This window comes from Nilaparvata lugens, chromosome 13 (genome assembly GCF_014356525.2).
Source record: "Nilaparvata lugens isolate BPH chromosome 13, ASM1435652v1, whole genome shotgun sequence".
NCBI classification, from domain to species: Eukaryota; Metazoa; Arthropoda; class Insecta; order Hemiptera; family Delphacidae; genus Nilaparvata; species Nilaparvata lugens.
Window position 1 is genome coordinate 19064227 of NC_052516.1, and position 13002 is coordinate 19077228.

At 35.1% G+C, this 13002-nt stretch overlaps 1 protein-coding gene across 1 annotated transcript in view; it reads right to left on the reverse strand.

Moving 5' to 3' along the window:
* LOC111044038 (probable ubiquitin carboxyl-terminal hydrolase FAF-X) overlaps positions 1-13002 on the reverse strand; it is a 106741-nt gene that overhangs the window by 17951 nt on the left and 75788 nt on the right. The window contains 3 exon segments of the mRNA XM_039440377.1: positions 1241-1445; positions 2997-3226; positions 10530-10777. Of these exon segments, the coding sequence (XP_039296311.1) occupies positions 1241-1445; positions 2997-3226; positions 10530-10777 (683 nt within the window).

Consider the following 13002-nt stretch of genomic DNA (forward strand, 5'->3'; position numbering starts at 1 on the left):
GGCTGCAAGATAATAGTATTAAGTATTATACAAAGTATTAAGAGTACGCAAAGTAATACTTTGCGCACTAGAGCGGAAAAGTGATTCTTTGCGTTCTGTAATCAGTGCAGGAATGGTCACTTTCCAAGGTAACTGTAGGAAAAACAATTACAATGCAACAAAAAATACAACACAAATCAGTTGCTAAATTATCATGTCAGAGGCCCTGGAATTGACCAGGTGCGACCTGAAAACTCTGACACAGCACCTGAGCCAGCCAGGTCACTCGATACTATTATATTATTGCTAAATGTTGTGGCGTACTATACTGAAAAAATAGGAGGTAAGCAAAGAATAAGAATAGAAAGAAGGGGCGTGTAAACGAAATTTAACTATTTATTTAAATTATAAAAGAATCATCCTCTAATAATAACTATTCATTAAATTTGCAGACAAATTGAAAGACAGTATTTATCTATTTTTGATGTTATGTATCTTCTAGGGACACTCTATATTTTTAAATGAACCCAGGATCATTTTACTTATATTTTAGCAAGCACGACATTTTATAAAGCTATAATGCTTTAATCAAATGTATGAATAAACTGTCATCTGTATTAATGAGTTAGTTATCAAAAAGCATTATTTTTAGCTCCTGATTTAAAACTTTACAAGAACTACGTTCTTTTCAACAAATAGCTTTCTCGGATTCACCACATCCACTAATTTTTCAAAACAAAATTTTTCAAGCATGTTGAAAACTTCATGTTTTCAAGTCGAAATGACTCGACATACCAATTCAAAAATATTAATCAATATGAAAAATACTATAAGTAGTATAAAAATTATCTATACACCAATAAGAACATTCTCCCCGTTATTTTAATATAAATAACTTGGTACTTATTACTAGATCCGATATCTCGGATGATGAGTGAAGTGATATTCTAAAGAAGAAAAATATTTTCGAGATTTTTGAGATTCATCAAAACTATTCAATTTTTCAACAACACGTTCTTTTACTTATTCTATTTTTTATCGGGAAATATTTTCAGCACATCGGGGATGATCTAAATTTACATGTTTAGTTTAATTGGACATTTGAAGAAATTTCAATATCGGGGATGATGTTCTACATATACATGTTTAGTTTAATTAGACATTTGAAGAAGTTGCAATTTTACACAATCTGGCAACTGACAGAGCCGCTTTTTTGTGGGGTAGTGGCTCAAGTATCAATTGAAAATTGTCAACTTGTTACCTTCTGTCGAGTTCGTCCTGCAGCCATTCAACAGCCAGCCCCCACTTGCGTTTGAGCTCGTCATTGCCCTGCAGCATTTGGAAGGCGACGCGACATTTGGTGAACAGCGACACTAGACACTTGATGCACTGGTAGGCGCGCTTCTGGTAATGGTTCTTCGCGCGCAGAATTGTGTCAAACAGGCCTTCCCTCTCATCTGGCATACCTGCACACACAACCACACAATTCATTCATTAACACAGAATCATTGTCACACTTGAAAATGACTTGAAGGTTCGAGAAATCTTGTGTGAAATTAATAATACATTTTTGAACTGTCCTACTTTGAATTTAATTTTCATCCATAAATCATAATACACAATAATATGATCAGGACAGTACAACAGACTAAGCCCAAAACTGGCTCTCCCCCAAATTTTTATAGATAGGATGTTTCCAAAACAATACGGACATTATTACACGTTCTAATTATTACAACCATTATCACCCTGATTTTCTCAACGATTGAAAGGTGTAGCTCTACTTGTAAATAAGTACTGTACGACACATTCTTTGAAAACGATGTTTGTAACGATGTAGAAATATGATGAACTAACAAAATATTCCATCTCAGTTACGAAAATGTATTATTAAATTACGAAAATATATATTTTTGATGAATATAATATACTTTGAGATAGAATTTATCATTATTAACAGGAATAACGATTGATATCAGATCAGATTTACCGGTATAACTCGGATCACAGTTATCTTCTATAGAAGGCGATGGAAAAGGATCTTGCATTCCAGGACTATTCTCGTGATGCAACAACTAAGGTTCAATTATTCTCAAGGGACGACTCCAGCCGCGCTATATTAAAGGCTGTATCTATTACTGTGGATTAGAGTAGAATTTATATAGACTATAATATACAGTAATTGACCACAGCCGTTTATACACAGTCACTTGGGATTGGAACAATATGGTAGTAGTTGCTTAGCAGAACAAATATAAAAAATTAGTAAGTCTACTCGATACACAATGCTATACAGAGTAATTTTTTGGGTTTCATTCATACACAACATAAAATTATTCCATAATGTGTACGTTCTGTGTACAGTAAATTGTTCCAGTTCCAATCGTAAATTGTTCCATCACGTGATTAGTGCAAAATGTTCCCATGGAACGCCATTTCAAAATCGTTGGTTCAAGCTTTTGGCGCGCACATATCAAGTTGATATACACTAAAATGTGTCGTTTACTAGCTGCGTGAATGAAGAAAGGCTGTTTTACAAACTTACCGTCTAGAAAAGTGTGCATTTCTTTTATTCCATTACTCTAAAATTTTCTATAGAGAAAAATTCATTTAATGAATGGTTATCAAACATCATATTGTTGGTTATGTATTCTATGGCTATGCTATGGTGAACAAACTATCAGCGCATGCGCAAAGAAGCAAGCAGACTACAATAATCGACCAATAAGAGCTCAGATAGTTGGAACTGTACCAGGTCGGACAATTTACCACGCTTCGACTGTGGGGCAGGATTTTGGAGCTGGAACTGGTTTCTGGTACAGAATCTGTCAAAACTCTTCCCATGGAACGCGGAACTTTTTACCTGGTAAATTGTGAATCGGACAATTTACCACATTCCATGTACACAGAACGGGCCCAATGTGTGGATTGTTGCACTATTCAGATTAATCACTAAGATTGTTATTGGTTTGCTTGAATCACAATGTTGCTGACACTGCCAGTTGAACATGACTCACCCTTCATGGCGTTGTGTATGCGATGCGACTGCCAGGAGTCCTGCATGAGGAGCGTGCCGAGCAGCAGGTCCATGAAGTGGCGCAACTCGTGGCAGTAGGCGAATGCAATCTGCCAGAGCAGCTCACTAAGCACAGTGCGCGACATGTGTGGATTCTCCCAGCAGCAGAACTGCAGCAGCTTCATGCCCTCCTCCGTCAGCTGCAGGTCTTCGATCACCTTCTTCACGTACCTACAACCACGGAGTGCACGGACACAGTTAATAATTATGTTGGGGTGAACTTTGATGACAGGATGACATGGACAAAGCATGTTGATAATATTGTAAAGAAAATAAGTAAAAGTCTCTTCCTCTTAAGGCTGTGCAAAGGCTAAAAATTAACTTTCTACTGGTGATATTCTTCAAAGTTTTTCGATTTGTGTATCATCAAGCTATCAAAATGAAAAAGTTTTCTCAGGAAAATATTCTTTTTGAATGAAAAAGACTAAGAAATTGTCAAAAAAACACAGATTTATTGATACTTAGAAAGAACGGTTTCGGTTATTACACCATTGTCAATCTCTCTGATAGTTCATCAGAGATTGACAATGGTGTAATAACCGAAACCGGTCTTTGTAAGTATCAATAAATCTATGGTTTTTTGACAAGTTCTTAGTCTTTTTCATTCAATATGAATAATTACCACAATATCAACTTCTCAACTACACAAAAAGTGAAAATATTCTTTTCCGATCATACTTTTTGAGATATGAGCGCCTAAAGTTTAAATTTTTGGGACAGAACATTTCAAATTCGGTAAGATCCATGAGATTAAGAGGATAGATTCTTCATGGTATTGTTGATCTAGTAAAACAAAAAAATTCTAAAAATATCCGTTTTTGAAAAAGTTATTCAATTTACGAAAAATAACTAAACTGAAAATTAAATTTAGTAAATCTAATAACTTTCTCAAAAATTGATTTTTCCGGAAAATTTTTGTTTTACTAGATCAACAATATCATAAAGAATCTATCATCTGAATCTCATGGACTTATCTCTTACCGAATTTGAATTATTCTTTCCCAAAAATTTCAACTTTAGGCGCTCCTAAGAAAACTTTTCAATTTTTATAGCTTGATGACATACAAATCAAAAAACTATGAAAAATGTCACCAGTAGAAAGTTAATTTTTAGCCTTTGCACAGCCTCAATAAATCTTGCGAAGTATGTCCAACAAAACACTATCAAAGTTGCATACTTCTCTACTTTTTACTGTTACCTCACATATGGTATAGAGCTTTGGGGTTGTACCACAAAGTAAAATATGCAGAAGGTCTTTGTATTACAAGAGAGGGCTACTATACGGTATATAGCGGGGCTGGGATTCAATCACCCCTGGAGGGATGCGTTCAGATCATTGTCGCTGCTGACGGTGCCTTCGATTTACATTTTCAGAATAATTGTACATACTTTAAAAAATAGAATGGATCTGAGACTTATCTCCGATACGCACTCCTACAAGACTGGAGGCAGAGACAACTTTGCTATTCAGCCGCATAGGAGGAAGCTTTTTGAGGGTAAGCCTAGTTATTCAGGCTGCAAATTTTATAATAAGCTCTCTATACGTTTAAAGCATGCATCCACCAGCATTCCTCTTAATAGATTTAAAGCCGACCTTCAAAAATATCTGTCTGACAAAGCCTACTACACGGTGCACGAGTATTTGGAGGATACTTGAGGGAATTAGTCGATTTTGGAATGCTGTATTTATATTTGACGACGTTCAACTGTATGCTTGTGTAATAGTAAGTGCACTATGTTGAATGAATTAAATATATACAGGGTGGCCACACATTTTAAAATAAAAAAAACATGAGTAATTCCCGGTTTTCCAGAGTAAAATTTCACGGTATTTGAGAAACACATTGAAGAAAGTCTCACTCCAAGAGAATGAAGCCATCAAAATATTTAATTTTGAAATGTAATATTGATTTATAACATGACTAAAAATATTATCATTTTAAAATAAACGATAAGCGAACGCCAAATTTTTTTCACTGTTTTATACTCAAAATAAGCCACAAATCGATTGAAACCAGAAATTAATGTGAAATCTACTAGGCCAACAGTCTTCAGTTACTCCCTTAGACCATAAAAACTTTATGATTGCACCAGAGGATCAGTACATTAAGAATCATTAAAAAAAGCATAGGCTAACCTAAAATTATAGGAAGTTTACTAATGAAATATGTTACTGTACACTTCTTCACTAAATTGATTGAAATTTATGAAAAATTCATGAGTAATTGGAAAAGTTCATGAGGAATTAACGGTATTTTTCCCGTTTAGTAAAATCATGAGGAATTCAAGGTTCTCCCGGTTTCCCGGTAGGTGGCCACCCTGTATAATTATAATATACAGTGTATATATCTATATCATAGAAGTATGAATACTATTTGAGACAATTGTCACATTAACCAAGTCGAATGTTATCATGAAAATATTTAGCCATTATACCGCACCCACACTATCGCCCAATGCGTACAAATGACGACGAGCACCAGTGTGGAAGGGTGGTTTGCCAGCGCTGGCCTTCATTGATGTTGGTCTAGTTTGCCGTCGCTGGGTTGGCCTTCACTAGACCAAAATCGGAGCGATGGCCAACGAAGGCGAGTGCTGGCAAACGACCCATCCACACTCTTGTCAATCAATGATAGTCCTTGGCAAATCGAGGTTTGTGCTTATAACATTGAGTAGTGTTTTAGAGCTTTTATATGACTCCGTTATATTTATTTTATTTTTTTCTGTCATGTAACCCATGTCAAGAGGTATTTAAAATTATTGGAAAGGTTCTTAAAATGACATGTTGTATGCCACTTGAGCACTGCTCAGAATTTGTGGCTTAACACAAAAATAATATTAATAATAACAGAGTGGCCACCCACTTTAAAATGAAAAATTCATGAGCGATTCCCGGTTTTCAAATTTTCCAGGTAGAGTATCCGCTGTATTTGAGGAACAAGATACATTCGTAAAGAATTTATTATGGAAATCTTCAGTTTGATCTTCCATGACGAATTGCGAATAGCATATTTAAATTTCCAAATATATTGATATTGTTTGACATGACATAATATCGATGTTTTTGGATATTTTTTTAGATTAGGTAGTTCAAAAACATAGCCAATATTATTATTCAAACCTCTTTTGCACGTTATCAATGCCTCAATTATAACTGGAGTGTACCCAAACGAATTAGAAATATCAAAAGTAATACCAGCATATAAGAAAGGAGATCCATCTGATCCTCTCAACTACAGACCTTTGGCCATCCAACCTGCCCTATCTAAAATATTTGAAAAGTGTGTACTAGTTCAGTTAATTGATTATTTTGAAACTAATGGTATACTTGACAAAGAACAACATGGCTATAGAAAAAACAGGTCAACCATTACTGCTTTGATAGAGCTCATAGAAAACATTTTAGAAAACTTAGATGAGGGATTAAATACTGTAGGAGCATTCCTGGATTTAACCAAAGCATTTGACAGTGTGAATCATAAATTATTATTAAATAAACTTCAAATTTACGGAATTAGAGGTAAAGAGCTTAGCTGGATCAGGTCATATCTAGAAGGACGGCAACAGTATGTAAATATAAAGTAAACAAGCAATAAAAATCAGTACAATATTGAATCAAACTTGAAATGTAATAACTATTCTGTACCACAAGGATCGGTGTTAGGACCATTTTTGTTTCTGTGCTACTTAGGGGGGTTGCCTAAATATATGTGCGATTTAGTTGAAAATAGTAAATTATGCTTATACGCTGACGATATAAGTATGTGCATTGCTGATAAAGACTGGAACACAACAGAAATTAAATGTAACAATTCTATATCATTAACTAAAAAGTACCTAAATCATAGACATCTGCTACTTAATGATAACAAAACAAAATTTCTCCATTTTACTTGTAGAAATTCAGAGGTAAAACAACTTAATTCCGTAAATAATAAGGAAGAAATCAAATGTTTAGGTCTATATCTTGAAAACACACTTAGTTGGTCCGTTCAAATTCAAAAAATATGTAAAAAATTAAGCTCAGGAATTTTCGCGCTGAGACGACTAGCAAAAATTTCGAACTTAGAAACGTTAAAAGCAGTGTACTTTGCAATGATCCACTCCCACATTTCATATGGAGTTGAAATATACGGAGGAACAAGCATCTCAAACTTAAATAAAATACTCCTATTACAAAAAGAAGCAATAAGAATAATTATAAATCTTGATAGAGAGCGATCATGCAAGCCATTCTTCAGTAAGTTAAAGTTCATGACTGTGTACAGCCTGTACATTTATAGGACAATATTATATATAAAAACTAACGAATCTAGATTCCCACGGCAAGTAGATATACATAATTACAACACAAGAAATAAAAATAATTTTACAATAAAGAAAAATATAAACAAAGTCCAATGTACATGGGAATAAAATTTATTGGTTGTCTCCCAGGTTGCATAAGACATGAACCTGATAGATCAAAATTTAAGGATTTGCTGAGAACATATTTGATGGATTTAGCATGCTACAGTATAGACGAGTTTACTGTAAAAAAAATGAATTTTATACAGTCACTAATTTCTCTTTAGCTTTAAGTTAGTTTTTAGTTTTTGACTTTTTTATGTACATTTTCATGTATGTTTTGGAAAGAAATAAATGATTTATTGATTGATTAATTGATTGATTATTGCTAGCCATCAAGTATTTTTTTATTTGAGTTTATTGTTACTGTACACTTCTTTACTAAATAAATTGAAATTTATAAAAAATTCATGAGTAATGGGAAAAATTCATGAGGAATTCACGGTATTTTTCCCGGTAGGTGGCCACCCTGTAATGAGTGCTGTTTCCTGTTTTGTCGACTGCTCTGCTGTTTTTTCTGTGTGATCTAGTTGCTATACCTGTGGCTTAGTTTGTCCACATCTACCTGTTATTGCCTTAGTTTTTAAATTGTTTTTTAATAGTTTTTATTGTGTTCCTTTTAGTTAATATTTCCAGTTTCTATCATGGATGTGTCTCGCTGGCTACCGCTGGCCTTGATGAGGCACTGGTCACATTGCAGTGTGGATGGCAAGACCAACGCGGACAAGCTTACTAGCATGGCAAGCGAATGGGCCAATGTGTGGAATAGGCATTACGCATAATATAAAAAAAAAGAAAAAAAATGTTTTCCATAGATTATGAATAAATAGTAAATCTGTTGAATAGCGGCTATTATCATCAAAACATTTCTGTGAACGTTATGATAACTTGTCCACACACGTCTAAAGCATTTCACATGTCTACTGTACATTAACAATTCACATACACTTAGGGCCGGTTTCCGAGCTCGGGAATTAGGTAATTTCTAGACTTTAAACAGCTGGAGTCAGAAATTTGCTTTACAAAACGCAGGGGCGAGGCATGACTTTTTGGCTCAATCATCTCCAGGAACAATTCAGTTGAAAGTTTGAATGAAAGCTGCACCCCCTCCCCTACTTTAAAGATAATGTTTCATTTTGGACGATTATTTATCGAGAAAGATGACATCTAGTATAAGATAACGATGAGCTTTCTATTCCTAGAGTTGAAAAGTCTAGAATTTGGCTAAATCTAAAGCTCAGAAACTGGCCCTCAAATTAATTTAAAAAATTCTTTATTGATTCATACAACAAGTACATCATCAAAAAAGACAGGGAGAGAAAAAATAAGGTAATCTTGTGCTATTCCTCTTCCAAATTTAGATAAGGTTACACATAGTCCGAAATAGGTTAAGTCTTGTAGTTGTTCACTTCACTAAATTTTCAGTTCTTAATTATTTTCACAAAGTAGATTTTTAAATTTAGATGCTTCAAAACCAAACAGAAGAAATAATAATAATATTATCAAAAACAAATTGCAAACAAAATAATTATCGTACGGTTTGCAACACTGGCGCAGAGCAGTGGAATCGCAGAAAATAGCGATGTCTGACCGTTTACTCCACCATCGTTTACGAGGAGAGGGAGACTGATGATGCAGAAGAGTGGTGGTAACCAATGCTAAATAGCATTACTGGAATCGCATATCTTTGAGAATCACATTGAACGGATGGAACTGATTATGCAGTAGTCTACTTTATTCAAGCTTGGCGTGCTCGCATAAAAACGTTTCTCATTTGGTTTCTTCATCATTTTTTGTATTTATTTTAAATATTTTCAATTTAATAATATAGGCTACACATTACATATCAACTTCTGTCCAGTCATCGGCGAATCCAGAGATGACCGAATGCCTCGCCTCTGACAAAATGGGGCTTAGTCGCAGTGAATAGTTGCACCAAAATAGATCTTCATTTTCTCATTTCTATAATTGGTAACGTTTTTCCTTGACGAAATGAAACATTCCTAAATAATTCAAAATAGCTGAAACTTTGGATTATTTTCTCTTTATTTTATTTTGTGTTCAATTTTCTAGTTTTTCGAAATTTAAATTGAGCGTGAGTTTGAATATGATTAAGACTACGCCCCGTTTCGGAAAGCCAATTTTCTGACTCCAGCTGTTTAAAGTCTAGAGCTTAGCTAAATCCCGAGCTCGGAAACCGGCCCTTAAAGGCTTGTGTAAAAGTATAGCACTATAAATTTACTAGTTATGAAACTAGAAACCTGGCAAGTTAGTTATTTGATACCTAAACCTATATGATTATTATTTATTAGTTATTTGACAAACCTACATGGATTCAATGATTTCATTTCAGCCTAAAAATATATAAAAAAACACTAGGGACTAGGCTATGTCAGTACAATAATTTTCGCCATACTGCACAGAAAGCAGCTGTTTTCCAGTCCCTACGTAGATCTGAAAGACCTTGTTTGCAGACGACATCAGAAAAGGGTTTCTTTTCCGGGCTAGGCCAGAAAGTTGTCTCTTTCCAGCCGCTCATGGAAGTAGTTAATAAGTCATCCGCTAGATCGGGCGAGTGGCCACTTTCATCATCAGCTGAAGTGGCCATGATTTCAGTTCCAGTTACGAATCAAACTAATTCGCTTCGCAACCAGTTTTATTCAATTATTTATTGTTGATTAGTGCATTCCGAATTTTCAAAAATGCTTGAAGATGACTGTGGTATTCCAAGTGAAATTTTAAAAGAATCTGAAATCCTGACTGCAAATCTTCTACCACTAAAATCAAGAGATAGGTACGATAGCTTAACGAGTATTCTTTATTTTGTATTCTTTTTTTATTTTGTCAGCAATACCTGTAGTGTGCCGAAAAATATAGTTCGCACCACGGGCAAAAATGTTTTTCCAGCTCTCAATCTTTTCTAGTCCGGCCGTCTCGGCCTACGGCCTCGGACTTGAAAACCGATTTCGAGCTGGAAAAATCTCATTTTCTGCTCTAGGTGCGAAATATACTATTTCAAATTCAAATGGATAAGTATGAATTTTTATGAACATAGTACGGATATGTGTGTGGATTCGAATCAATTTGATTAATTTAGTTTAATCATGGACAAATTAGTTGGACTCACGTAGACCTCGAGTAGAGTATATCAGCGGCCTGAATCTGTATGGGCACAATGTACTGATCGCCTTCGGCATAGGGGTTGGGTAGGGGCGCTCCGCCCGTCGACGACTGTGTCTTGCTGGTGACGTCACAGCAGCGAATCAGCTGCGACACAACCAGGTGCAGTTTGGTGAGCTCGGGGTACTGGTACTTGATCGGCGGGCCCGGACCCTCGTCCAGGGCCACTAGCATGAAGGTAGCTGGCACGTTCAACTGTAACCAACAACATCGCCATTAATTTCCTTCAACCAAACAATACATGCTTAGGATATCAAATACAAAATCAGAAATCACAACAAAAATACAGAACTTAGTAGAGTAGAGATTTATGTAAATTAATTAATTCAAAGAGAATAAAAAATGGGTAATAGTAAACATACTATGTAATAGAAATTAACTCAACTCATTCAACTATAGTGTCATATAATAAAGTATGTTTTTGAAGGGACGGATTCAAAGATCCAAAGGTCCTCAAAGGACCTCACACGTCAACCGAAAAGCTTATTGTGTGTCTATACAATAAAGTGGGTGAAATGCTATAAAAAAGGCTGAGTTCGAAGTTCTGCTTTAAAGAAAAGTTATGTCTATCCTAACTTCAGTAAGTCAAGTATCATATCAGTTCGTAAAGTTCTTGTTGCTTACAGAATTCAAAAATTATTGAAAATTTTACATAATACCAGCTTATTGACATTTGAAAGCAAGAACCCAATACTTAACCTAAACTATGATATCCAAATAACTTCTCCCTATAAAGACGTTTTAAAGGTACATTTTCTTTATTAAGCCTATTATTATACCTATAATCATTATTATTCAAGTTATATTATACATTTAATTTACTCATATACACCTCGTACCTTCATTTACTTATTTATTGAATAGATCAAACAACACAATAGTCGGAAAAGAAAAAAACAGGCTATTGCCCAAAACTTCTTCAATTTCCTAATTTTGTGTCGAATTGTCCAAATATTATGTAGGTTATGTCCATTTCAATTTCTTCACCTAATCATCAATCTGACACTACAAATCAATTTAGAACGTATTTTCTTCCTAACCCATTCTCACTAATCTTAAACTATAGTGGTTCTGTTGGCTGATACACAAAGTATACAAACGTGCAAAAGTGAGCAAGACCGATTCACAGTAGCCATCAAATAACTGAAGCTGAGCCGAACTGAATATCACATTACCTGATTCAGGGTGAATGTAAACATTGTGAACTGGCATTCACGAGTCGAACAACGGAAAGCGGATGCGAATCATCACTTTCAAAGACACACAAACTGAATGATTGATTGAATGTTATCGTCGTCTCTCATTTCTATGAATTGACTATAGTGTGCATGTGCAACGGAGTAGCTGACTTGTGTGTCAGACTTCTACGAAAACTTGATGCAGTGAAACCTGACGAGCTGAAGGGTTCAACTTCCCATTTGTTCCAGTAACTCAAGGAATGGCCAAGACATTTACTTGATGAACTGAAATTTGAATGACTTAGACCCTACCATATGATTAATATCAGTTTCTTAAAAAGTGTATCAATCCACTACCTCCGTAAACAAAGCCGTAGTGCATTCATGTGAAGTCAGCACAGGTAGGGCTCCTACACCAAAAAAATCTGGTGTGGCGTACTCACACAACTTTCCTTGCCGTTATAAAAATTTATCACCTGACGCTAGTGTTCCCGCGCATCTCAAGTCTACTATTCAAAGATCTAAGCCAGCTGGTGACAGGACTATAACGCTGGAGACACACGAGGTCTGCTATCTCTTCATAGTGAATGATTCAATAAAATCAACAGTTTGCAATTGAAATAATAACATTTTCTCGAATTTCGAGCTTATTTTAGATTTTAGGTGAAAATGTTACTGAACATTAATTGTAAAGATTTTACTGCTGAATTTTTTCCATTTGGAATTTTTTGTTTAAATTGTATCTGAAGCCTGATAATTGGGAATCTAAAATCAAACTATGCATAGATGGGGTGGAGCTCCTGAAATTTTTACAGATATGAGACTGGTGGCAGTTGATAAGAGCTTAACAATGACTATTTTAGGTATAAATTTGATCGAAATCGTTGGAGCCATTTTTGAGAAAATCGTGAAAAACCCTGTTTTTGGCAACATTTTCGCCATTTTAGCCGCCATCTTGAATTGCATTTGATCGAAATTGTTCGTGTCGGATCCTTATAGGGGAAGGACCTTAAGTTCCAAATTTCAAGTCATTCCGTTAATTGGGAGATGAGATATCGTGTACACAGACGCACATACACTCATATATACACACACACACACACATACAGACCAATACCCAAAAACCACTTTTTTGGGCTCAGGCGACCTCGAAACGTATAGAAATTTACAAATTGGGGTACCTTAATTTTTTTCGGAAAGCAATACTTTCCTTACCTATGGTAATAGAGCAAGGAAAGTAAA